The following is a 27,634-nucleotide window of genomic DNA, read 5'->3' on the forward strand; positions in this document are numbered from 1 at the left end:
TTATCCCAGATCTTCAGCACCGTGTTACTACATGTAATAAGTCTAAAGATGCTTGGAATATCTTAGAAACCGTATTCGAAGGGAGTGCCGCAGAGAAATAAGCAAGGCTTCAAAACCTAGCTTCTGACTGGGAAAACCTTCGTACGTCTGATGATGAAACCTTTGATGAGTTTAACCAAAGACTTTCTCAAATAGTTAACTCCTCGTACTCATTAGGAAGAACTATACCGAAGAAAGTTATTGTGTGAAAAATTCTCAGGTCTCTACCATCAAGATACGAGTCTAAGAAACATGTCATTGAAGAAGCAAACGATCTTTCTACACTCTCCATAAATACTCTTGTTGGAAAGTTAAAGATCTTTGATAATGAACAAGCATCTAGAAAAGAGGTGATTTTTCTTAAAGCCAGCAAATAATTCTGAATCCTCTAAGGATAAATCTGGTTCGCCATATACTAAGGATGTTACTCCACGAAAATTTAGAAAACTCTTGAGGGACAGGAAAAGGAGTTTTTCTAAAGTTACAACATCTCCTAATGATGATGTACAATGTTATAATTGTCGTGGTTTCGGGCACTTGTCTTCAGTATGTCCTAGCTGGAGCCGTAGACAATCGGCATATGCACCAGCTTTGCCTACTCTTGATAATGGACTCGAATATTATAATCACCAAGAGTATGCAGGCGAGATTGCATTAGCTTCTGGAAAAATTCTTTCGGATACTGATTCTGACGAAGAAGTGTTCCATGTGGATCCAGTTGCTAATAATCTTCTTAAGGAATGCCATCAAAAACTCTCGGAAGCTGAAAGCACCATTTTCAGTGAGAAAGTTAAATATGACAGACTTCGTAGTCGGAATAAAGACTTGCAAGAACAACTTGTTTCTAGTGGTGCAAGAGATTATCTCAACGAAATACGAATGCTTAAAGAAGAAATTGCCGAAAGTCGAGATTGGGAAATTACTCTTCAAGCAAATCTAGATAACTTGGAGAACATTGAGATGAACTTGTTATTTGATTCGGAACAAGAAGATCTCAAAGTTCAATGTGAATCATCCAAGAATGATCTAGTTATTGTGCTCGAAAAGGTCAAAAGGTTGGAAGAAGAAAACTCGATCTTAAAAGAGAGTTTGTCTAGAAATAGCAGCTCAGAAAAATTAACCTCGATATTGGGAGCATGTAGAATTCATCGTGGTACACGAGGATTGGGCTATGAAGGAATAGACGCTCCTGGTATTTGCAAAGAGGTAAAATTTATCAAAGCTAAAGATTTTTCTAAACCAAAACCTTCTACGGTTGACAAAAGTAAATTATCTCTACTAACTGTCGATGACGAAAAGAGGAAATTATGTCAAGCTTCAAAGCAAGCACATACACATTTAGGTAACACTAAATATAACTTTTTCCATTCTACTAAACATTGTTTTTATTGTGGAAAACCAGGTCACTTGCAAAGGAATTGCAGATATCTTAAACGAGATAAAACAAGATCTGATTCTGTTAAGATGACAAGATCTGATGTTCCAAACTGGAGAAAAACTGAGTCTCGTAATATCACTTCTTCTAGTATTCCCTCTAATAAATTTCATAAATATATTGGGGATAAAAATAAATATGTTGCTCCAAAGCTACTCAGAAATGGGTACCAAAGAAGATCAATAAAGCAACAAGTACTATTAAGAAGGATCTCCCAGACAAGAGTTCGACAAGGGATAACATCTTAAAAAGGTATGGAACAGTTATTGAAAGTTTCAAGGAAGTTGTTAATTTCCTAGAGTCCATGCATGATTTTGTTTCGAATACCCGTGGTGAGCAAGATTTTGTTCACCTCAACACAACCTGATTGTGTTGGAAGTGCATCCTCACCAAGAAGCCATTGTAAATGCGGTGAGGATTGCAAAAGAATTGGGGCGCAAATATTATATTGGGTAATTTTTTAATATGTGGAACAATTTATTTTTTCGAGCTGAGTTTATCTCGCTTATCTATTTCTCGAAATATGTGTTGGTAAGCTTTCGCTTTGGCCAAGTTCATCTTTACCTAGTGACGAAAGTCATGTTATGTTTCAATCACTTGAAAATGGCTTTGACGAAAAATGGTTTGTGAATAACAACTATATAACATCTTATAAGAATGTTTCAATGATTGAAATGAGAGTTTAGATTATATAACCATTGTTGGATACAAGCATTGTGTGGTAACTCATACATGTATAAGTCCTTTTTCCTTGAACCAAAGTATGCGTACTTTGTTAATCAGGTTAACTGGAACAGAGTCCGCGAACCCAGTGCGCGTACTCATTCCGCGTCCCCAGTCCGCGTACTTTCGGAGGTTCTCTTCCCGAGAAATCTGCTGGAGTTTTTGAACTATTTACGAACTTATTCCGGGTACTTAAATCAGCGTACCAGTCCGCGTACTTAAGTTGGTTATTTTCTAAAAACGATTATTCGTGAACTTAAACTTATATAAACTAAGGAATGTAAGTTTGCAAACCGTGGCTATAAAGTTCATGAATCGATTCGAGTGAATCAAATCGTTTTAGTTTCAATTATGTATATTATAAAGATCTAAGCAATTGAACAACTCTCTAACTAGTTCATTTGAGTCATTTGAACTAGTTATGGTTGAGATGAATATGGTAAAATACCACGCGTATGATTCTTAATTACCTAACTTGATTTGTGATTAAAATTCTTAAGCATAACAGGTTAGAAGCAATAATCAAAACCGTTGAATGTTGGTTTTTATTGTCAAAGAATCTTTTTCATTCTCTTATGGTAACCCTTCTTGGTGTAAATCCTTATGGAAAAGGCTTTTTTTTTCTTCCTTCTAAGCATATAAATTCTTGTTTATACAAGTTTGTATCTTAGAAAAGATGATCACAATACTTTATCTTCATGATTACATATTGTGTATTATTACCATGAGATAGTTCTATTATTTTTTGTAACACGATCTCATGAGAGACTTTCAATGATTGGTTCTTAGTTTGTATCTCCTTGTGGGGTTTCTAAAATCCAATATATAAATCCTTATCTCTGTAGTAAGGTTACTCTTGTTCTTTCGGGAATGACATTTAATGGTGGGAGTTATTAATTGAACTTGTGCTTAATTGCTATATCTTTGAGGGGAGAAGCGGTTGTGGAACATGTAGGGGTTAACTTGCATATTAATAAACTCCTTGATGAAGTTACTAAGTTTCGACTCTGTGATATCGTCTAAACAAAGTTGATATGTTTTCTTCTTTTGGTCATGAAGTGTCTCCATGAAAATCTCATGAGGATCCCACTAGTTTTCGTACCTTTGTCAATTTATATTGACAAAAAGGGGAGAATTAAAGTGTAGTTCACACTACAAATACATATAGTTTACGGATCATTATGTAAGGGGGAGTGGTTTTCATGTTGAGATGGAGTATTGACTAAGGGCGAGTGATACATATCACCGTAGTATTATTATCAAAGTTGTGATACAATGAAACTTTGATGTTGTGTAATAATACTATGATGGATCTTCAACAATTACAGGATGAACACACGTAAAGTTGAAGAACTAAGGAAATCAAGCATGTCGATTTTTCTTTTAACAAGTACAAGCCATATGTAAAATGGTTTTGTCACTAAATTGACAAAGGGGGAGATTTTTAAAGCATTGCTCGGTTGAACCCACTAGCGTTGGTATGTCAAGTTAGTTGTCAATTTTAGTTGCCAAAATGCATTCTTGATTTAGTATACTAAAGATAGTTTCGGACTAGATTAGGTCTAAGAAGAACTATTCTTAAGGATGAAGACTGAAGATTACAAGAAGACATCAACAAGGACTTCATCAACAAAGGTATGTGGTAATTTGTTTCATTTGGATTCTTGTTCAATTCTACCTTTCTAATCTATCGAAACAAATGCCCACTCTATAGAACAATTCCGATGACGGTTAATGTACATTTATGTATATATACTCGAGGTTATTTAAGCCACGACTTTTGTGACAATAACCTTTATCCCTGGAAAGGTTCTCATGTTATAGTGAATGAGCTTACGAATTCAACGACCCAAGAATCACTCAATTCCGAATTATAACGATGAAGTTATGAGTGATTTATTAAAGTAACAATTATAAGTGTTGTTGTAATTGTTACAGTTCGTTAGTAGGAAACAATCCATGGAATGTTTGTAACGGTTCACGGACTTGGGCCCAATTACGTGACTAAAAGGCATTTTCGGTCAAGTTGGTGATGTTTCCTTATCTAGGCAAGATGGCTATTAATCCAAACATGTTTGATTACCATATTAAAGTGTTTGTGATAACTTTTAATTCATACCTAAGTTAAAATGTGATTTATTCACATAAATACAATATTTGCTAATTAATTATTTATTTGATTATTTTGGCAAGAGTTGTAACTTAGGAAAGACTCCCAAAATTTGGAGAGTCTTGAAAAACAACAATAGCTATGCTTAGACTTCAAGCTACCTTTCACTATAAATAAAGGATTCATGAGTGCTACAGGTTTTTATCCCCTTTGGAAAATTGGTGTAAGCTCATAAGGTTGTTTTCCATGTCTTCTGTTCTTCGTGAACAAGAGTGAGATTAAAGTCCTTGTATTGGGGATCACAAAGCCGAGTTGGATTAATATTCGTGATTGATTATACAACTTGTAATCTAGGTTTTTCACCTCTTGTCTATTCTAAGGTTTTCTCTTCTGATATAAAACCATTCAAGAATTGTTGATCATAAACCCTAGGTTTTGATAGTTTTCAGTTTCCGATCGTATACCAACACTTGTTAGTTGAAATCGGAAGATAGAAAGAAAACTTCGATTAAGGTATCTCGTAAAAATCCTTAAGAAGTTTTAAACAAGATATATCTCTAGATTTATTCTAGTTGTTCTTATTGTAGAATAATTAGGTTTCTCTTTCATTATTGAAGAGTTTAATAATCCCTAATATACAAGTTTGTTTTGATATTACTTTTACCTAGTAATTGTTTTTATCAAAATAAACACAAGATTTCCAAAACCTTGATTTACATCTAAAGGGAAATCAAATCGGTGTTTTGTGCAAACAACAGATCGAATCGTATCAATCGTGTTGTTGTATCTTCTAAAGAGAGCGTTGGGTTCTGCTAGAAGATTTATGAGAAGAATTCCTAAAGACAATCGGTGTTGTGCTAGGAGTTTTATTAGTGCTGAAGCAGGTATTACATCTAGTCCGAATAGGTAGTAGGAAATTGGTGTAACAACTTATAATCAGTGTGTGTTTATTCTGGACTAAGTCCTGGGGTTTTTCTGCATTTGTGGTTTCCTCGTTAACAAAATTTTTGGTGTCTGTGTTATTTCTTTTCCGCATTATATTTGATTATATAATTGAAATATCACAGGTTGTACGTAAGTTCAATCAATTGTGAATCCGACCTTTGGGTTGTTGATTAAATTGATTGACATTTGGATATTGGTTTTTGATACCGTCCAAGTTATTTCTTATATTCAATCGGGCTCGCAAATTCCTATTTGTTTGGTTGGGGATTGAATTGAGAAATTGAGATATAACTCTTTGATATACTTTTCTTAAGATTGAGTCTGACTGTCTAGTTGATTCTCTTGAAAGTATATTGGAGTTAGTCCATACAGATTTCCAAACGAATTATTGAGTGTGGTTGTTAGACCCCCGCATTTTCAATACCCGTTTGCATACTGCTCCAGGATACGAAAATTCGTTTGCAAAACCCGTATACATACTTGACGTCGATATTCGGTAAATTTTTTTTGGACGTAACTTCTTCGTCCGAACTCGGAATGACCTCATTATTTTTGCACTCTCTTCCTCTTTGAATTCTCTTCAAATGGTGATGAGAAATCATAAATTTGAATGAGTTGAGGTTGGTCTTTGTCCCGTATCTTGTTTTTGAGTAATTTGCTCCGTTTCGTCGCACTTGTTTTACTTCTGTCGGAATTGGGCACTTGGATTCTTGGAGTAATTCTATTATAAGCTCATTTGTAGCTTTTAAAAGAATGATGTTGGTGAATCACAAAGAAATAAGTTCAAGAATAGGCAGTAGTACACATTGTTCTGGGATTCTTAAATGTTCACAATCATCTTATGTGAACCATGATGCATGGTCTTTAATGACTTTGTATGTTCTTATTTATTAAGAAAATCTTTTTATACGCCTTTGGTAACCACTCTTGGCGTAAATCCGTGCGAAAAAATATTGATTCTACCTTCAAAGGGCAAAGATTGTATTTGCAGTATTAATCTTCATTGGTTTTATATATTGCAATTTGTTATGGGATATGCGTGTTTGCGTCCGTGAACTATGATTGTCCCATACTTTGTCAAAAGTTAAGTCCTTCACATGTCGATATGCAAGTATTGATAAAAGAATGAATGAACTTTTGACGTTACAAAAGTTGAGCCTATTGTATGTCATTATGCAAATATTGATGGAACATAGGATGAACTTTTGTTTATAAGGATTATGTCTATTGTATGTCATTGTGCAAATAGTGATGGAAAATAGAATGAATCCTTGTTTATTTCGCAGTATTGATCTTCCCTGATCCATATTTTATGTATATACTGTGCGGCTCCATAGGTTCTCTTATGTTGAGCATTTCCGATTAGATTAATCATGGGTTTTCTTGTGGTTAATTTAATTGAGTATTATTTGGATTAAAATTCATATTCTTATGTGATTTTTCATGTCCAAAGAAATTCTTCTTTTTTTGTGAAAGTAATGTCACTCTTGTTGTTCTTTCGGGAATGACATTTTATGGGGGAGAGTTCTTAATTGAACTTGTGCTTAATTGCCAAATTTTTGTTGGGAGTGCGGCTGTGGAATATTATAGGGGTTATCTTGTATCTTTATAAACTATTTGATGAAAGAATTTAGCTTCGGATATATGATTGCATCTAAAAAGTTGATATGAGCTTGCTTTTGGTCATGAAATGTCTCTATGAACATTTTATTAGGATCCCACTAGTTTTCGTACCTTTGCCAATTTTATTGACAAAAAAGGGGAGAATTAATGTGTAGTTCACACTACAAATACATATGGTTTTCGGATCATTATGTAAGGGGGAGTGGTTTCCATGTGAGATGGAGTATTGACTAAGGGGGAGTGATACATATCACCATAGTATTGTTGTCGAAGTTGTGATGCAATTGAACTTTGATATTGTGTAATAACACTATGACAATGTGTAACAATGATTGAGAATTCTTGTTTTCTCATTGTTATGGCTATGGATTTTCAACAACGATGATACCAAACTTACAACCTTTGGAATCATTGGAGTACTTGGAAGTGACGAAGATTTCGAGTAATGTTGAAGAACCAAGAAGATCAGGCATGTGGAAGAGAAGCTACAAAAGTTTATTTATCCATTTTGTATTCCATATGTGTTGATAGTTTTGTCACTAATTGACAAAGGGGGAGATTGTTAGAGCACTGATCGGTCAAACTCGCATGCGTTGCTATCTCAAGCATGTTTGTCAATGTTAGTGATCAAAACTATAAGTCTTGATTTCTAGTCTACTATTAGCTAAGTCTCGGACTAGGATAGAAAGTGTATTTGTGCTCAAGACTCCATGGCGATCATCATACAAAGACGAAGAACTACTCAAGGAACTGGTGGAACTTCATCGACTAAAAGGTATGTGGAGACTTGAACTTATCTATCACTCAAAAGTATATCTACTCTATCTCATATCTTGAGACAAAAGTCGTTTTACTATATAGACTATGATTATACACATTTGCTATTTCGAGCCGAGTTTATCTCGCTTATCTATTTCTCGAAATATGTGTTGGTAAGCTTTCGCTTTGGCCAAGTTTATCTTTACTAGTGACGAAAGTCATGTTAAGTTTCAATCACTTGAAAATGGCTTTGACGAAAAATGGTTTGTGAATAGCAACTATATAACGTCCTCTAAGAATGTTTCACTTATTGAAATGAGAGTTTAGATTACATAACCATGGAAGGATATAAACATTGTGTGGTAACACATATGTGTTGTAAGTCCTTATTCCTTGAACCAAAGTATGCATAATTTGCTGCTCAGGAAAACCAGAACTAAAGTCCGCGTACCAAATCCGCGTACTGTGGGAAGTTCTCATCCCGAGAAATTCTGCTGGAGTTTGTAAACTAAAAACAAACTTATTCCGGGTACTTAAGTCCGCGTACCAGTTCGCGTACTTAAGTTTGTTATTTTCTAAAAACGATTATTTGTGAACTTAAACTTATATAAACTAAGGAATGCATAATTGCAAACCGTGGCTATAAAGTTCATGAATTGATTCGAGTGAATCAAATCGTTTATGTTTCAATTGTGTCTATTATAAAGATCTAAGCAATTGAAAAACTCTCTAACTAGTTCATTTGAACTAGTTATGGTAAAGAAGAATATGGTTGATATGAAAGTGCTCATATGGCTAACCATTTGGTTAACTATTGTTGAACCAACTAAATGTACATGTTTGGGTACGGTTACATAAACCTAAAAACGTGCATTTCATTTGTGTATAACAAGCTAAGTTTCGATCTAACGGTTGAAAGATATTAGCTTGAATCTAATCAGGTTTTCATCTAACGGTGAATATTGAACGCTTTGTTACCAAAGTAACTTAGATTGCAAACCATGATTTGAAAGACTATATAAGGGAGAACTCTAGAAAATAGGAAACCTAATCCCCACACCTCCTGTGTGATACTAGTTGTATAAGATAGAGTTGATTCTCCTTTAACCTTAGGTTTCTATCGAGACCCTGTAGGTTAACGACTTGAAGACTTCATTGGGATTGTGAAGCCAGACCGATACTACTTTCTCGTAGTTGTGCGATCTGATCTTGTTGTTTCTATCGTACTAAGTACAATCGTAAAGATTGGCTTGATATTGATTTCTCCGATATGAAAGATATAAAAGAAGTCACAAACATCTTCGTCTCATCGTTTGTGATTCCACAATATCTGCTTTCGCTAGTCGATTAAGATTATTGTGAGGTGATTAATAATACTAGGTTGTTCTTCGGGAATATAAGTCTGGGTTATCAATGGGTTCATGTTCACCTTGATCTATCAAAAGACGGAACAAAACTCATCGGTATTTCTGTGGGAGACAGATTTATCTATTACCGTAGACTTTTTTGTGTGATACAGATTTGTTTATTAAAGTCTTCGACTTTGTGTCATAGCAACTCTTAGTTGTGGGTGAGATCATCTAAGGGAATCAAGTGTGTATTATCCTGCTGGGATCAGGGACGTAAGGAATGCAACTGTACCTTGGATCAGTGTGATATTGATTGGGGTTCAACTACAGTCCAGACCGAAGTTAGTTTGTAGTAGGCTAGTGTCTGTAGCGGCTTAATACAATGTGTGTTCAATCTGGACTAGGTCCCGGGGTTCTTATGCATTTGTGGTTTCCTCGTTAACAAAACTTCTGGTGTCCGTGTTATTTCTTTTCCGCATTATAATTGGTTATATAATTGAAATATCACAGGTTGTGCATTGAATCGATCAATTGGGAAATCCAACCTTTGGTTGTTGATTTAAATTGATTGATCCTTGAACATTGGTCTTTGGTACCGTTCAAGTTATTTCTCTTGTATTCAATTAGACTCGCATATTTCTATTTGCTTGAGTAAGTATTGAATCGAGAAAGTGAGATATAACTCTTTGATATACTTTTATTAAGATTGAGTCTGACTGTCTAGTTGACTCTCTTAAAAGTATATTGGAGTTAGTCCATACAAATTGCTAATTGAAATATTTGGTGTGGTTGTTGTACCCCCGCTTTTTCATAGTGGTATTCGCATCACTGAGTATCTTCTTAAAGATCGTACCAAAGATTTAAATTCAAAGAAACTTGAATGTGAAACTCTTCGGAGAGATCTCTTTTTGTCTAAAAAAAACTTGTTGAATTTGAAGCAAGGATTAATTCTCAACAAAAGAGTTTTGAAGAGAAAAAAAGGTGGATATATCTCTCGAGAAAAACACCTTGAGGATGATCTGGCAAGTGCTCTTGATAAAATAAATATGTTGGAAGAAGAAAATTTGGACCTGAATAAGTCTAATGAAATCTCAAACAAGTTAACCTCAATGTTAAAAGCAAGTAGAAATCATCGTGATACACGGGGATTTATCTATAAGGGAATAGATGCTTGAAATATTAGAAAACAGGTAAAATTTGTCAAAGCTACAAATTCTTCTCAACCATAGCTTCCACTAATGTCAAAGATGTTCCTAGTTCTTGTAAAGAAGTAAAGCCTGTCAAGCCTAAGAAGCCTAGAATCATGTTCAACCAGACTCTTCAAGTGCAACAATCAACGAAAGCACTTTTACTAATGTCAAGAAAGCAACAACGTTGAACAAAGATTGGAAAAACAAAACTCGTCAAACTCCAATGCAAATGGATCCACAAAAAGATAACATTAAAACTCTCACTCCTTATGTTACTAAACATTGTTATTGTTGTGGTAATAAAGGATACTTGCAATACGGATGCAAAGTTCATAAGATGCAAGATGCACTTTATTTTGTATCAAACAAATTGGATAAGATTTATCCCCTAAAGAACTCGGATCGCTATTGTCCAAAGCTTAGGTAAAATGATTATTATAATGGTAGTTCAAGTTTTTCCTATCGCTTGATAAGGTCATCTCATAAAAGGCATCATTATAGAAAGGGAGATGACATTGTAAATGCGAAGATAATATATGATGTTCCAAACTGGAAAAAGCTTGTTTCGAAAAGTATCCAAAATGTACTCAATGGTCCTAATGGTATGAAGAAGAAAGCTGCTTCTTCGAAACCCATCTATAAATGGGTACCGAAGTCCTCCGTAGCCAAGAAGGGACCAAAAGTTAGTCACAAGAATGACAGTTAGTTGATAAATGTTGGTACAAATTTTTGTAATAGTTTTCTTGAAAGACTAAAGAAAGACATCATGTTGTCTAATGTCTTTTACGAATGCACGTTATGATAATGACACTCTTCATCACAAGTCAAAGAAGAAAAAAATAGATGGAACAAGGTTAGTAAACCAAGCAAGAGGTCAACACAACCTAGTTGTGTTAGAACATGCATGCTCACCTTTGTGCTCAATCTTATGAAAGGTGAAGAAACACATGAAACAGAACACATGATGTCTCGATCATTATATGATTGTTTAACATCTTCAGGAAGATTTTTCTCTTCTTTACGCATACCCTCTCTATCCATAACTAACGGTAGTTTTGAGTCTATGGTGTTGATATCTACATGTCATATATGTGTAGCTCTTGTTTATACGGTTAAACGAGCCAAAAATCACCGATTTCGGACATCGTATGCAAAAGTTATGCCTAAAACAGTTTTGTGTATGAATTCATGTTAGGATCCGTCCTTAGCTAGCCCAAGGACCATGTTCGTATCGGTCCCTACCTAATCCAGACAAAGGAGTGGAAAAACTGTTTTTCCCATAACTTCTTTGTCGGAACTCGGAATGACCTCATTCTTTTTAAGTTGTTTTCGTAAATTCACTTCCTACAAGATTGAGGTAATTTAAATACTTGATTTTTTGTTGAATATTTATGGTGTATTGCAATTGAGTTCATGGGATAAACCGTAGTGTTTCACTCCCATATGTCGGCTCACTTTCTTATGGTTAATGACTTTTGTGTATAGCCGATCTTTGAATCATATTTTCGTGATTGCTATATCAAAGTCATAAGAAAGTTGTGATGATATAGCTCATATGTAAGTCACAAATACTAATTTGTTTATGTTCTAAAACTAAATATTTGGTATACATATGAGTACTCTTGATATATGAGATAAACATTGGTTTTCATTAACTTTATGTTTCGGTCTCATATTGCTTATCTCTTATGATTTTTGTGACTTTTTGATAGGTAGGATTTATCAAAGGATCATGATTAAATGTACGAGAATCAACTTCATTTAGGTTAGACTAGAAAGTCTAGGAATGTTGAGACATACAAATATTACTCTGAAGACCTGAATATCATGAAGACGTATCCACTACAATGAACAAATCATCCTTCCACTTGAGGTTAGTGATATGACTTGACTTGTTTTCATTCCTATCGTTACTTTCAAGTCATTTGAGATTGAAAACATAATATGCGAGGTTATATTTAATATTCTAGTATTAGACTTGGTCATTTTATTATGATCAAAGTGTCAAGGAAGAATATTGTATTACAAAGTATAATGTTTATCTATTGAACTTCGTAAATGCGATATCGACATAATCTATGTAACTCGTTACTTGATTGTATATTCAATATAGGTGTGATTTCATCATAGTAAAATATGTTTGATTACATATGTTTAAAGGAAGTACATGTATGAAACTTGTTTCGTAATCGAAAATAAATCAGTAGGTGTTTTGGTCCGGTTTTCTATGTTCAGAAAACTGATCTTAACTTACGTTCAGAGTTATGATAGAACCGATCCTTATCTATTTTGGGATACACGGTATAACCGATCTTAACTTATGTTGAGAGTCTTGGTAGAACCAATCGTTACCTATATTGGATACATGGTATAACCAATCCTAGCTTGTGTTGGGAGTCTTGGCAGAACTGATCCTTACCTATATTGGAAGTCGTGGTAGAATCGCAAATGAGTTGAAGCAACTATTAGTTGGTGTGAGATCGTCTAAGGGAATCAATTGCGCAGAGTTCTGCTGGGATTCAAGAGGCGTAAGGAGCACGGATGTACCTGAATCAGTGGGAGACTGAGTTCGGTCTCAACTACATTCCAAACCGAAGTTAATTGGTAGTAGGTTAGTGTCTGTAGCGACTTAATATAGTTTGATGTTCAATTTGGACTAGGTCCCGGGGTTTTTCTGCATTTGCGGTTTCCTCGTTAACAAAATTCTGGTGTGTGTGTTATTTCTTTTTCCGCATTATATTGTTTATCTTTATATTTGAAATATCACAAGTTGTACGTTGATCAATCACAGTAGATATGTCCGACCTTTTTTTGTTGGATAAGACTTGATTGATCCTTGGACATTGGTCTTTGGTACCATCCAAGAACTCTCTTTGTAGTTAGGATCACAGATTCAGTTCTGTAAACGTTGTAACAACAAGAGAGAGAGAGAGAGATAACTCTAGACACTTTCCTTCATTGAGTTTTAACTCTCGGAGTTCTGTTGAGTTTGTCCATACAGATTGCCTACGAAAAAGTTGGTGGTGTATTTTGGTACCCCAAGTATTTTCAGTTCAGAACTTTGGTAAAACCGATCTTAACGTATGTTCAGAGTTATGGTAGATTCGATCCTTACCTAGTTTGGGATATACGGTAAAACCGACATTAACTTATGTTGAGAGTCATGGTAGAACCGATGTTTATGTTGGAATTCATGATAGAACCGATCCCTACCTATATTTGGAGACTTAGTAGAACCAATCTTGACATATGTTAGGAGTCAATGGTAGAACCAATTTCCAACATTCACATATTACTTAGGGTTTTGTGTAAGTTTGGAATTAGGGTTTTCTAAATAAGAAAGTTTCAGATGTCGATATAATTTGAACATGTATGTAATTCTTATCTTTTATTGTTCAAAGATATTCCTTGATACTCAAGGTGGTCGCAAACCGAAATATTGAGAATCTTTTAAATAAGATTTTCGATTATATGTTTTTGATTTTCCAGCAATCAAAACATATTTCTTGGAAAGTTATATTAGTTAAGTGCTAAACTAACATTAGATATTTTTTAAAGAGAGATTTCAGAATAACAGGTTGGATATTAGTTGGAATTATGAAAACAAAAATTAGGTACTTATTGCATATCTTGAGAATATTTTCGGTTTTGGATTTCCTTGGTTTCCAAACAACCTTGGTCTATAAATAGTTGAATCTGCATTTCTTGCAATCTATCCTAAGAGCCAGGCAAACTTCATTCGTGTTGTTTCCGGGGGAGCCGTCTATCCGGAGAGGAAAGTACCCTAATTAGGCAAAATCTCTTAGGACCGCTCGTTTAAAGACTTTTGTGGGATGAAGAAGCTTTACGAGTAACGTTGGTGGGAAACTAGATAATTGCATTGTTATTTTAGTTTTTGATTATTGATTTGATTGACTAATGGTTGTTGAAAATTTGATTGCACCTGGTTTGGTTATTCTTGAGAGACTTCTCTTCTGAGATAAGGGTCACTCAAACTAGATCAAAGTATAGACGAGATCTTTAGAACTTTCGTTATATCTAAAGACAACTTGTGATCATCCATTATTAACAGATTCCGTTCTGTGTGTTCGACGTGGGTTAATCACTATGGAAAAACATAAGCTCCACAAATAGCTAAATCTTCTTCTTAAGCATACTTAGAAGCACAAACTCTGAGAGGTATTTTTCATGATCAAAATTAAAGTGAACTGTAAAAAAATTTGGATGTAAAAGTTATAATTTTGGAAGTGAAAATAGTCAAATTTATATATGATGGGACTATGACCGTAAAACTAGTCGGCATAGGCTCAAGGGGAGCCGGCCGGCAAAATCTGAGATGATGATAGTCGCCGCGGATCGGCCTACTCTTGGACGATCGGCTAAGAATAACTCGATCGTCTCAAGTTGAGATAATCACTGTGGGGGTGGGAATTGGCAAATTAGCTTGTTTGCCCAGTGCCCACCCACCCGAGTTGCTCTCTAAGACTGGCATGTAGAGGGAAGTCAACGGAAGAGAAATGGTACCATTCCGGCCAATCCTATATCAACCCGTCTGTCTCGTAAATGAATCGCTGGGCTTAAAAACTAGCTCAAGTGTCTCCAAGAAAATAAGTCCAGCAGCAGCTCAGACACATAATCAACTGGATCCTTTCACATGGCATTTTTGTTTCAGAAATTTCAAAAGGTAAGTGGTTTCTTGAAACCCTAGTTAATGATCTTCAGTAGTTCTCTTGTAATTCATTTCACCTGGGTTTTTATGATCGATCTTGATAGCATTATTCAGATCAATTTAGTTTTTGTTTAGTTGATCTTTGTAATTGGAAAACGAGATAATCTGTGAATTAGTGTAAATGAAGGATTGAAACCCAAAATATACATAGTTGAAGAGGATTACACGAGGCATATCTCTATTCTTGCTTCTTTTCTGTACTAGGTTAAGTTAGGGTTTTTGTAAAGAACTTGGTGGTGCATCTTTGTTTCCAATAAACCCTAGTTTCCATTTTTGCGCTGAGTGGCTGAATGAATTTCTTAAAAGGATGCTGTTAACATGTTTAGTAAATTAACACTGAAGAGGCCGGTTTCGCGGTTAATGAGTCAGTCAAAATGGGGCATCAGGAGTTTGATATTTTCTTGTTCTGCCCAATTTGGAACTATAGTTAACTTTGAAATATAGTTACGCTTAATCTGGACAAAGGGTTTGGAACTAGAGAACTGGGTTTTACATTAACTCTTTGGGGTTAGCCTATACCCAGTTTACTTCTATGGTTCTATCTGGAGACTTTATCACCACCATATCTACCTTGCATTTTATTCTTCACTTACTATTTTGAGCGGATAACATATTAGAATATCATGTACATTTTTAGTGAAACGAAGTGTATGGTGAGTTTTTAGCTAGAATTTCAAAGGATTAAGAGTTCAAGAAGAATTTCTCAAACTGCTATACAGGTTTGGGTGTTGGTAGGATAGATAAGGCAGCCTTGACTCCTGAGACATGATGTCTTGTATGAATTGCTTTCGTCGTAAAAAGAGATCTATTTTTTTCATTAATGGCTCGACTCTAACTCGTTCTTCTCTTGCCGTTTGGTTAATATCTTGTATGCAACTGTTCCAGGCTGTTAGTGCTCTTGCAAAGAGTTCAACATTTGCCAAGGATCCGAGGCAACTTCAGTTTGAAGCAGATGTCAATAAACTCTTCCTTTACACCGGGTTGTTATCATTAATTTTCTTTCACTTCGGTCTTTTTTATGTAACTAGTTCCACTTGTAAAAATGTATTTCAGTTTGATGCCCCACAATTTGTTTCAATAGATATTTGGTTTCATATTTTCTTGTCTTAAGTGTATTTTTGGCAGGTTATGTTTTTTTCCTTATAGTTAATGTCTCCTTTCAGCTATAACCGCTTGGGAGAGAATGCAGATGAGAAGGATGCGGAGGAGATTATCGAATTGGCTGGCAAAGCATCCCTAACTGATCAGCAGAAACAAGTCCAAGAAAACGTCCATTCTCACATCAGAACCTTCTCCAAATCAATGGATGACATTCTGCTTCCGACTTCCAAGAGGTCAGATGAGTCACTTAATTGTTCAGTACAGGCAAATGCAGTACCTCGTCGTAGTGGGCTCAGTCTTGCTGTTGGTGGGGTTGCAACTCCTTCTAATCAACCCGGTCAGTGGATTTTAGTATACTACCTCACAGAAAATATTCTCTAGACACTTGTGCTTTGGATTCTGATATTTCTTGTTTTTCAGTACAGTTGTGCCTGAAACACAACCATTATTACGAGCTGAGCTGTCAAAAAGCTTAAAAAAGCATATGGGCTACACTCTTGAACTGAAACCATCGCAAATCTCCCACAAAGAAGCTGGCAGAGGTTTATTTATCGATGGTGAAGCTGAAGTTGGATCAGTGATAGCCTTCTATCCTGGTGTAGTATATTCGCCAGCTTATTACCGATACATTCCGGGGTATCCACGAGTTGATGCTGAAAACCCATATTTGATCACGAGATATGATGGGACTGTGATCAATGCACAACCATGGGGAGAAGGTGCGGATTTGCGTGAACTATGGGATGGGTTAACTGTACCAGAATTTCGTCCCAATCTCTCACAAGGTGCTGAGAAAGGTTCTGATAGGATGTGGAAGATGCTTAGTAAGCCTTTAGAAGGTGGTAGACGAGAAATTGGAATGGAGATATTGGAGCGACGTAACCCACTAGCATTAGGCCATTTTGCGAATCACCCTGGGAAAGATATGGCTCCAAATGTGATGGTCTGCCCTTATGATTTTCCATTAACTGAGATGGAAATGAGAACTTATATCCCGAATATATTGTTTGGAAGAGACGACGAACCTGTGAAGATGAAGAGATTTGGTTCTTTTTGGTTTAAATCAAGGAGTTTCACTGAAAGTGCATCAGATGTTCCTGTTCTGAAGTGTCTTGTTCTAGTGGCCACGAGGGCACTTCGCGATGAAGAGGTCCTACTGAATTACAGGCTAAGCAATTCCAAGCGAAGGCCGGCGTGGTATACTCCCGTTGATGAAGAGGAAGACCGTCGGAGGTGGAGCTAGATGCAGCCTCTATCGTGACATAAAAGAGGTAATGACTGGCTGTTTTTGAAAGAAGAGGTAGGTACTTATCTCAAAGCTCAATTTTCACCACTTCTTATGAGCGAGACAGGACAGGCGTTTTCTATTGGTTGGTTTAAATAGCGGCGATGATTACATTAACATTCTCTTGGAGAAAAGAGAGGAATAAAATTTTGTGCCTTCCGGGTCAATTGAGAGTTAGGTTTAGTTCTTAATTTTTCTGATCACAGAGAACCAGATGTAAACTGTGTTGCGACTTTGGAGTTTGTTGGTTCTATATCTGTTCGTAAGTTATTTACTGACCTTTTTTTTCCCGCTTTCACAAGTGCACTAGTATTACTCCTTTTTATCCATTTTCCTGTTGGAATTTATCTTGGATTGGACTTCCTTTAATGCAAATCTATTAGCTAAGGAGCACTTTCTTTTTGAATCCTGTCTTATAAAAAAGTGGAACAACTGGGTATTCAATCCAGTGTAGAAGGTTCACAACAGGTTACTGATGTTCTGATTGATAAGTAAAGCTCCAGTGATTTTATGAATATCGTTTAGCAGGTGTTTTAATGGCATTATAGTGGAGGATGCTCTATTTAACTGGAAGTCAGAATCTTGATTTGTGCTAGTGTTTAGCGCCTGGGTGGTCACTACAAGGGCAAGGTGATCAAGTAGCTAACTGTACTTTTTCTGTTTTCTGTCTGCTTCTATGGTGGTTTAAAATCTCCGCATTCTTATATCCCGATACATCTCTGCTGCACAGTTTATCTATGCGATCATTAACTTTACGGTCAAAAGAGGTAAACACGGCATTTGGAAGCATGCTTCTCAACTGTCTACAATGAACACAAAAGACTTTCTATTCATTTTGGATCCAAACTTCAAGTAGCACTGATTGCATCCAAATGGCTCTCTTAGAATTTCTTTTCCTTTCAAATAAGGTGTTAATAAAATCATTCGAATTTGGATTTTCAAATTTCTTTCGGTAATTACAACATGATAATCAGGTTATAATAATGATCACTTAGTTCTGACTTTTTTCAATCAAGAATAAACAAATATTGATACATCTAAACATCCTCTTGCTTTTCTCACCTTCTTTTGTTTAGAAACATCTTATGTGCTTCTATATATTACTTGGACAATAGATTTCGCATTTCATATCTAATCAATAACAGCTACAACTAAATGGGTCTCTCGGCACATTTTGTTTGCTTACTCTTCTTTTACATCATTTTCGCCGTAGTCTCCCAAGGACAAGACCCTGAAACAAAGACTCTACAAGAAGCTGATATTGTCTGTAAAATTCCCGGACAACCCCCAGTAGATTTTAAACAGTACGCCGGATATGTTACGGTTGATGAAGTTTCGAAAAGGCTCTCTTTTACTGGTTCTTTGAAGCAACCAAAAGTCCAAACCTCTAGTACTCTGGCTCAATGGAGGTACATAATCTTTCATATATATATATATACATATTTATTTTTTTCGGAAAATGGGTCATATTTATTTTCTACTGTTTTTAGTTTGATGTAAGAAAATTAAAACGACGAATTGATAGAGCACAAAATATAAGTTGACTGTTTACCAGAAAGTCAGTCTTGTTTGACTAAGGTCGTGTATGCATGAAATTTCTAGAAAAGACGAATTGACACATTGAACTTCCATTTAAAAAAAAAGAAAAGAAAAAAAAGATAAACGTTGAACAATTAGAGTGTGAAAATCAATCGGAGACAGCCCTATAAATTGATTGATTAATTTGTTTAGTTGAGAAATTGTGGATATGTTTCGATCTATTTTGCTTATAGATAGATTTTCATGTATTATTTTATGAAACAGGGCCAGGTTGTTCCTCAGTTGGGTTTGGGGAGGCACAAGAACTCGGTCCTTTCCTTGTAACTAAAGGTTCTGAGTTAAAGTTCAATAACTACACTTGGAATAAAGGTGAAGTGCACATTGTTTAAATATTTATTCTACAATTTACTAAGCTAAATATTTTCATGAGAGGAATGATTGACTTGGAGAATTCATACTTCAGCGGCCAATTTGCTATTCTTGGAAGCTCCTGCTGGGGTAGGGTTTTCGTATTCGAATAAAACCATCGACACTTATGGAGACAACGTCACTGGTAATGGATACAGAAGACTGGTGTCCCTTCATTTTATTTTCTTCAAAACCGAATCATTTGAAATAACTATTAAGTAACATTTATTGTTTGTCTTCAATGGGTTTCTTTTTCTCATTTTCTAGCTCAAAATTTATATACATTTCTCTTAAACTGGTTTAAGAGGTTCCCTCAATATAAATCAAGTGAATTCTACATAGCTGGGGAGAGTTATGCAGGTATTGTATATCTAATCGGGCTATTGATAATACAACTGACTTTCTTTAATATTTGTAGTTGAGTAAAAAATAAAAATTTAATTTTTTTTTTTTGCATACCAGGACATTATGTTCCACAACTTGCTCAGGGGCGGACCTGTCATTGGGTTAAAGGGGGCTTTAGCCCGGATAGCTTTGCCAGTCCACAAACCAACAAAAAATAAAAATTCTGCTCCATCAAGGTTTCTAGCCCGGCCTTAAAAGAAAATTTATCCTTCCTGGATCCGTCCCTGAACTTGCTGAAGTGATTTTTGATGCAAATGAAAAGGCAGCAAAGAAGGATTACATTAACCTAAAAGGTTTTATTGTAAGTAATACTGGTAATTGCTAGTTTTCTACTAATGAAAACATCTAGAAATAATGCTGTAATTAAAATGATTTTGTATGTTTTGGCAGATAGGAACGCGTTGTTGGATGACGATACAGATCAGACAGGCATGATTGATTATGCATGGGGCCATGCACTAATATCAGACAAATTATACAGTGATATCAAAGAAAACTGTGATTTTAGTAAAGAAAATTACACAAAAGAATGTCTGGATCCACTTGTTAATGGATATTACGGTCTTTATTCTATGAATATCGATATGTAAAGTTTATACACTCCTACTTGTCCCCAAGGAAACCCAAACTTCACCAGCAACGTTGCTGCATTAGGGTTGCTTTCCAAATCTCCCTCGAGAAGTGTACGCACTTTTTATTTTCCATTTAAATATTGATTGATCGCCCTATTATGTGTATAGCTATAGTAATTGCATTTCTTTTTATATAGGAGATTTTACGAAAAATGCCATCTGGTTATGATCCGTGTTCCCAAAACCATGCAACGACGTACTTCAACCGTCCAGACGTGCAAGAAGCTTTGCACGCAAACGTCACCAATATTTCTCGTTCGTGGTCGCTTTGCAAGTGAGTTGTTAACTGTAAAAAACAATCAACAACTAAACTTTTGATCTACTTGTAACTTTGTAAGTTGTTAATTGTGATGAAACACCATTTCTTCAGTACGTAATGCTATAAATAATGGATGGAATGATTCATCCCCTTCAATCCTCCCGGTCATCAAGAAACTCATCGATGGTGGTCTTCGTGTATGGGTTTACAGGTAAGGAAAAAGCTTAATCTTCGTCTGTCAACCGATAATTGTCATGTACTGTCCGGAAATTTTACCTCTGCCTTTGTCAACGTTGCCAGTGGAGACACAGACGGAAGAGTTCCAGTGACTTCAACGAGATATACACTAAACAAGCTTGGTCTCAATATAACTCAAGATTCGTCTCCTTGGCACAACCACAAGCAGGTAACTTTTTGTCCATAGGCCCCAAACTAAGTCATGAAATGCATAACTAAAAAGAAAGACAGCCTCGAAAATTCTTGTACAAAAAAAAACAAAAACAAAGGCAAATGAAAATAACCGTGGAGGTGCGGGGAATCGAACCCCGTGCCTCTCGCATGCGAAGCGAGCGCTCTACCATATGAGCTACACCCCCGTGGTTGATTATCCTAAATTATTTATTAATCATATCACTTATTATTAATTCACTAATTCTTGGCATTTAACTTGTTTTTGTAGATTGGTGGTTTGGACTATTGAGTACGAGGGATTAGCGTTTGTGACAATAAGAGGAGCAGGGCATCAAGTTCCTACGTTTGCTCCAAAACGTTCTCTTCAACTTATTAGACATTTCTTGGCAAATAACAAGCTGCCATTTGTTCCGTTCTAAACTTGTGAACCCCTTTGAAAGGGAAACAGTACCTCTCTAATATATGTGGGACATGACAAATAAAATGTTAAGGATCGAGCAACAGAGAGGAGAGCATAAACGCGGAAGCATTGAACGTCTACATTGATAATAATTCTTGGTGTATTAATTTTCATGGCTTAATAGCCTATTTATATTGTTCACAAACTTGACGACCACTCAAGGTACTTACCTAACTAAGATCAAACTCTAAACATAGACACTTTCCTAATATAACTCTCACAACTTAATGTGCATATCTCCTAAATATAGACTCTCATATATTATTTCCTAATACCCTCCCTCAAGATGGAGCATGTAGATCACGAATGCCCATCTTGGACCAAAGAAATTTAACTTCGGTTTTCTTTCTTTTTTTTTTCTTCCAACGCTTTTGCGAAAAAAAAATCTTCAGATCATAGTTTAAGGACGTTTCGGTCCTCTTCGTAGTTTAAGGACATTTCGGTCCCCTTCGTAGTTTAAGGACATTACGGTCCCATCTTCGTAGTTTAAGGACATTTGGGTCCCAATAGTAGTTTTAGAACATACAGGTTCCATTGTTGTAGTTTAGGGACATTTCGGTCCTCTTCGTAGTTTAAGGACATCTTTCGGTCCTCTTCGGAAGTTTAAGGACATTACGGTCCTCTTCGTAGTTTAGGGACATCTTTCGGTCCTCTTTGTAGTTTAAGGACATTACGGTCCCCTTCATTTCTTCGGTAGAATACTTCTTGTACTCTTGTTTTTTTTTTTTGTTTTTGGTTTCTTCGATAGAATACTTTGTGTACTCTCTCGACAACTCATAGGATTTTAACCTACTATTGTTGTTCTTTTTCTCATCACCTCTTGGTGATTGTTTTTTTCTTTTTTTTTTTTCTTCACAACATGAATGTTGTTTCTTCTTCTCTTGTTCCAGTCACGCTATTTTTGCGAAACCTTCACACTTCTTTGTTCTTCAAGATTCTCTCACAATCTTGTCGTCTTTACAAAGTCTGCCACACTTTGTAGGATCTCTAAGTTTCTGCCACAAACTCTTCAACCACACTTCACTTCTTCCAACTTTTATTACGCACACTACTGTCACCAGCTTTCTTCTCTCACGCTTCTGCAACTGATGCAACTCTTCTATAACAACCATTCTGCAACTATTGTGTATTGTGACTTCCATTAGTCACACTACTCTTCATCTGTAACAGTACTTCTTTGTAACATCTAAACTGTTACAAACTTTCAATAACACTTTCCTTTTTTTTTTTTTTTTTCTCACCTGAACTTAGGGTTGTGAAACCCTAACGTCGATCTCCGACTGCACCACTATCTCTCTCAGTCAACTGCAATGGCAACAACGTAATCCTCTTCTCACGTTCATCACCAACACTGAATTCTGATCCCAAATTCAGTTGAATCAATGTAGCTAAGTTATCTCAATTAAAGTCAGCAGCACCTCTTCAAACTCTTTTCTTCATCTTAGTACTGTACCGCTTCTAACTTGATTCGCAACAATCTCATATCTTTTCTGCCACGACAGACTCGAGCTCTATTTCTTCATAACTGGTGTTAATGGCAGCAGCCATCGTGATCACCACGACTTCTCGAGCTCCAACTTCAGTCACGAATCATCATCATATCTGCCAACAGCTCTCTGAACTTCGAACACAGCAGTATCAATATATTCCTTCAGCTAAAAACTTTTATAAACAAACCAATTCTTCTGTCATCTCTTCATGATTGTGGAATCGTCAGCAACAACCCATTACGGCAGCAGACTCCACGGCTTGTCACCTCAGTTCCCTGCTCGAGTACCTTCTTAACCATCGCACAACAGAGACTTGTCTCATCTTCTTGAGCTGTCACCTCAGCAACAACATATAGCTCCATCTCCGGTGTCCATCAGCAGCATCTACTCTCATCGCATCGACCTTGATTATCAGCACCAGACCATCCGAAGTTTTCTGCTCAACATTGGCAGCAAGCAATTCTTTTCTGCCAAGCTCTTCTATCAATCAACGACGACACAGCACCATGAGATTCATCAACAATATCAGAGATCCTGCAGCAGTACGTCTCTGTCTTTCCAGAAACACCATTCAACCATTCACATAGCATAATCACCGAGCATCATCAGATCAGCACTTTTCTTGTTTTGCTCGAACAAAACTCTCTCTTAACCACACAACATCATCTTGACAATCACGCATCCGTCGAACCATGTTCGAAACTTGTTGTATCTGTAGCCACCATCTTCTTCGTCTGCTCCGAACCCACAGAGAAACAACGCTGTGAATCGATAACCTTCTGTCTTCAACTGCTCACAAGAATAGTTTCAAAATAAGCCTAGTTTCAAAAACAATGACAGCTGCCTCGAACCTGAATTTCACGACCATCCATATTAGCAGGTATCTCCATCTTAGCTTTGAACTTAAGTCACAACCTTAGAGAACGAACCCTAAAACAGCTGGACAAACTCCTCGGCAGCAGCAGCACAAGACTACTACTACACCTTCTTCTTATCATCAAACTTCATACATTTTTTTTTTAACTGCGACCTTCTCATACACCCTAAAACGAAAACAGTGAAAAATCTTCTCTAACTCTATCTTCCTCTCCTCTCTCTACCTCTCACCTCGCTCTGATACCATGTTAAGGATCGAGCAAGAGAGAGGAGAGCATAAACGCGGAAGCATTGAACGTCTACATTGATAATAATTCTTGGTGTATTAATTTTCATGGCTTAATAGCCTATTTATATTGTTCACAAACTTGACGACCACTCAAGGTACTTACCTAACTAAGATCAAACTCTAAACATAGACACTTTCCTAATATAACTCTCACAACTTAATGTGCATATCTCCTAAATATAGACTCTCATATATTATTTCCTAATATAAAATGTGGGGCAAAAAGTTCATCCCCTGCCTGCATGCGCATGAAAAAAGGCTTAGCACTTTTTAGAGTTTGTTGGGTTGGGTTGATTGATATTCTTCCTTCGATTATTTCTTTACATGCATTTCAATTTTAGTCAGTGTCCTTGCTTGCCTTTTCTTTTCTATCTTTTTTCCATTGGAATCTTCTATTGAATGTCTTACTGTTTTGGAAGTATACCTTAGTTTCTTTATACCAATTACCTTTCTATATTCTTTTTGTTCTTTCTCTTCTTTAAGCTTCCATCAAACAGGTTAGCTCCAATTATAGTTTACTTTTGATATTCTGAACGGCAATGGTTAAGATAGAATCTTGTTTGTTTGTACGAATTTTCGAGCTCGTTCTTAGTTGTTTCTTGTCTAAATTAGTTTTTGATTAATACTGGAAAAAAATGTAGAAGAGTGTTATTAGTTTCTAGAGGGATTTTGGTTTTCTCAACCCATTTATTTGTTTATTTTTCTCTTTTCACCATTGTCGACTTGTGTCAATGGCTTGGACCAAACATGTCCTAGCTTATAAGAGTCAAACTTTATAGTTATGTTATTACTAATTGATTTAATTTTTTTCTGTCAAAAGTGACTTGAACCAAAATAAAATTCAAATATTAATTCAAGATCAGACATCCAAATTTACTTAAGATTAAACGGAAAATAAGAAATTATATTTACTTAAATGTAAAGAAAATTTGTTATGAAAATAAAATTCGCAAGATTGTTGTATACAATAAGTAAGGAATTGGAAGCTTCAATGAAAACAAATTTTGTTTTGCAACTTATATTGTAGTGGCTTTTTTTCCTTTCAAATAAATTAAGGTGTTGAGCTTTGGGGAAAATTGATTAAGGATTTTTTTTTTTAAAAAATGTTTAATCTTGATTCAATTTGGATGTGTGATTTTTAGCTTGATTCAACTCATATTTTATTAACTTATCTGAACATTATTAACTTATCTGAACACTCAAAATTGGAACCTAAATGTAATGAGTCTCCGCAACTCAAATTATGGAACTTCTGGAACTTTAGTATCAATGTAATGAGGTTTGCATACCTCTTTTTCTAAACAAAAAAAAACTCATATTTTATTAAAAAATTAATTAATGTGGTAATAAGTAATGAGGTTTGATCCGATGGCTTCTCAGGGAGTATCTCTAAACCAACCCAATGCTAATTCTTTCTTAGAACATTATAATGAATGGCAGGCAGAGAACTTAAATTCCATATCCATGGCCTTAGCAGCAACAAAGTGCTGGTTCATATGGAAAGAACGATGCATGAGAGTTTTTGAAAATAAGACTAGAACACGTCTACAATTAGCATCTGCAATATCCAGTCACTTTGCATATTGGCACCCAGAAAACAGACAACCTAATCAGAAAATACACAACTCCGTACAGATTAAGGATATTTATTGGCAATTGTCGGCCGAGAATACCTTAAAACTAAACTGTGATGCTTCTTGGTTATCTGAAATCACTAATGCTGGTTTTGGTTTTGTTATTCGCAATTCTTCAGGAACCTTCCAAGCAGCAGGCTGTGGATGTTGCAGGACCCTCTCAGCCGAAGAGGCAGAAGCTGTAGCTCTGCTGAAGGCATTACAATGGGCTAACAGACACAAGATTCAAAATCTGGCAATAGAAGGGGATAACCAAGCAAGGAAAGACAAAATATGTGAATTGGCGATGCATAACAGTCTTAGAAGAGGCCAAATTTGCAGCTAAACAACTAGTTTCTTTTAAAGGGTTCCGGTATGTAGATAGAAGAGCCAACAAGGTGGTAGACTTGTTGGCAAAAAAAGGAAGAAGATCATGTGACACAACTTTTTGGACTGATCATTCTCCATCTTTTTTATTTCCTGCAATTGCTTTTGACACTGTCAAAGCATATGATATATGTAACTCAAACAATATTGTATCTGTTTCTTGTCATGCCATTGTTAATCCAACAAATTCATCCATTGAAAGAGCAACTCAAGTGAGTTAGTCTCAGAAGAACCTGAATTAGCAGATTAATAGTGGCCCAGTAATATAAGTCTTATTTTCAAAAAAAAAAAGGTAATGAGGTTTGATCTTAAAAGTAAGGGATTTTTTAGTCCCAACTGTTTACCAAGTCCTCAAAGCGAAAAAAGTAACACGAAGATTGAAAAGAAAAATTGTTAGGTTGGAATTAGAATAGTATTTGCAGTTTATCGGTACAAATAACTCATAACATGCTCATATCAGAATTTTCTCATACAAATAAAGGTGATGCATTGCTATATTTCTCGGCTGGAAGAAATTACCTCCTAGACGACGCAAGTTTCTTGCTAGTATTCCAGTTTCAATCAATGTCGTAGTAGGTTCTAATGTTTGAATTTTTTTCAGCACTATATGGTAGTAAGATGCATTACATGGTAGTCATGCTTAAAGGTTTTTATTTTTTTGGAGATTGAATTTTTTGGAAAGTCATGCTTAAAGGTTTTTTTTTTTAAATGTAGTCCATTCTTTAATTATTGATAACCCATGAGATTTAGTCAATCAAACTGACCAATGCATCAAGTTTGACCTTTTATAGTTATTATCTCTAGCCCACAAATTAAGCTTGGTTAGGTTGAGTGGTGATCCAACCTGTTCTTCTTTATTATTTTCCATCAAAACGCCTTAAAGAAACCCGATAATGTTCTTAGCTTACATTTTGCTTTCAAATGATTCTTGCAAACCCATAAAAAAAATTATTAACTATATATTTTTTTTAATAACTTGATAAACAAATATTATTAACTTAAAAGAACATCAGAATCAAAATAACGAAGGAAGAAATTGAAAAAGTGATGATTTTAAAAATATACCATAACAAAATAAACGAATTATTCCTACAAATGTAGAAAAGGGGCGCACTGATTGAGAATGGTACTCACCATGTCTATATCGTGAGTTTCTTGATGATCAGGAACACCTACATATGCATAATTCTTTGATAATATAACCAGAAATTCATGAAGAATCGAAGATTTGAACTCCTTTAGTTTGCTAATTTACATATCATAATTTATTTCTACAAAAAATAAGAAATCATGGTGCTATAATATGATATCAATCATATAACCACGATAAAAAAAATATTAACTATGGATGAATACTAAAAAAGAACGAGTTGGATCGGATTCTTCTCGTATAAAGCTTGATAAACAATAACTAAAAAAGGTCAAACTTGATTTATTAGTCAATATAGTTGACTAAGTTTCATGGGTTATAAATTATAATAACGTGGGTTATATTTGAGAAAAGACTAAGCCATCCCATAGCAAGGATAGGCAACTGCCTACCCTACGAGGCTGGATCGCAAGCCTAATTATTGTTA

At 35.6% G+C, this 27,634-nt stretch overlaps 1 protein-coding gene, 1 non-coding gene and 1 pseudogene across 2 annotated transcripts; 2 read left to right on the forward strand and 1 right to left on the reverse strand.

The window, feature by feature from the left end:
* Positions 1-14,729: 14,729 nt before the first annotated feature.
* On the forward strand, positions 14,730-17,692 carry LOC113299565. The gene is made up of 4 exons (XM_026548601.1): positions 14,730-14,857; positions 15,788-15,882; positions 16,066-16,340; positions 16,429-17,692. The coding sequence occupies exons 1-4, from the start codon at positions 14,828-14,830 to the stop codon at positions 17,244-17,246; spliced, it is 1,218 nt and encodes a 405-aa protein (XP_026404386.1). The 5' UTR covers positions 14,730-14,827; the 3' UTR covers positions 17,247-17,692.
* Positions 17,693-18,443: 751 nt separating this feature from the next.
* LOC113295941 lies at positions 18,444-21,361 on the forward strand (annotated as a pseudogene).
* On the reverse strand, positions 21,055-21,127 carry TRNAA-CGC. Its single transcript has one exon. It is a non-coding gene; the product is annotated as a tRNA-Ala (tRNA).
* Positions 21,362-27,634: the final 6,273 nt, after the last annotated feature.

Source organism: Papaver somniferum, chromosome 7, assembly GCF_003573695.1.
Source record: "Papaver somniferum cultivar HN1 chromosome 7, ASM357369v1, whole genome shotgun sequence".
Lineage (NCBI taxonomy): Eukaryota > Viridiplantae > Streptophyta > Magnoliopsida > Ranunculales > Papaveraceae > Papaver > Papaver somniferum.

Coding starts and splice junctions, on each gene's coding strand:
- LOC113299565 (XM_026548601.1), top strand. CDS start 14,828: ATGGCATTTTTGTTTCAGAAATTTCAAAAG. Junction 14,858..15,787: donor TGTTTCAGAAATTTCAAAAG/GTAAGTGGTTTC, acceptor CAACTGTTCCAG/GCTGTTAGTGCTCTTGCAAA. Junction 15,883..16,065: donor AAACTCTTCCTTTACACCGG/GTTGTTATCATT, acceptor GTCTCCTTTCAG/CTATAACCGCTTGGGAGAGA.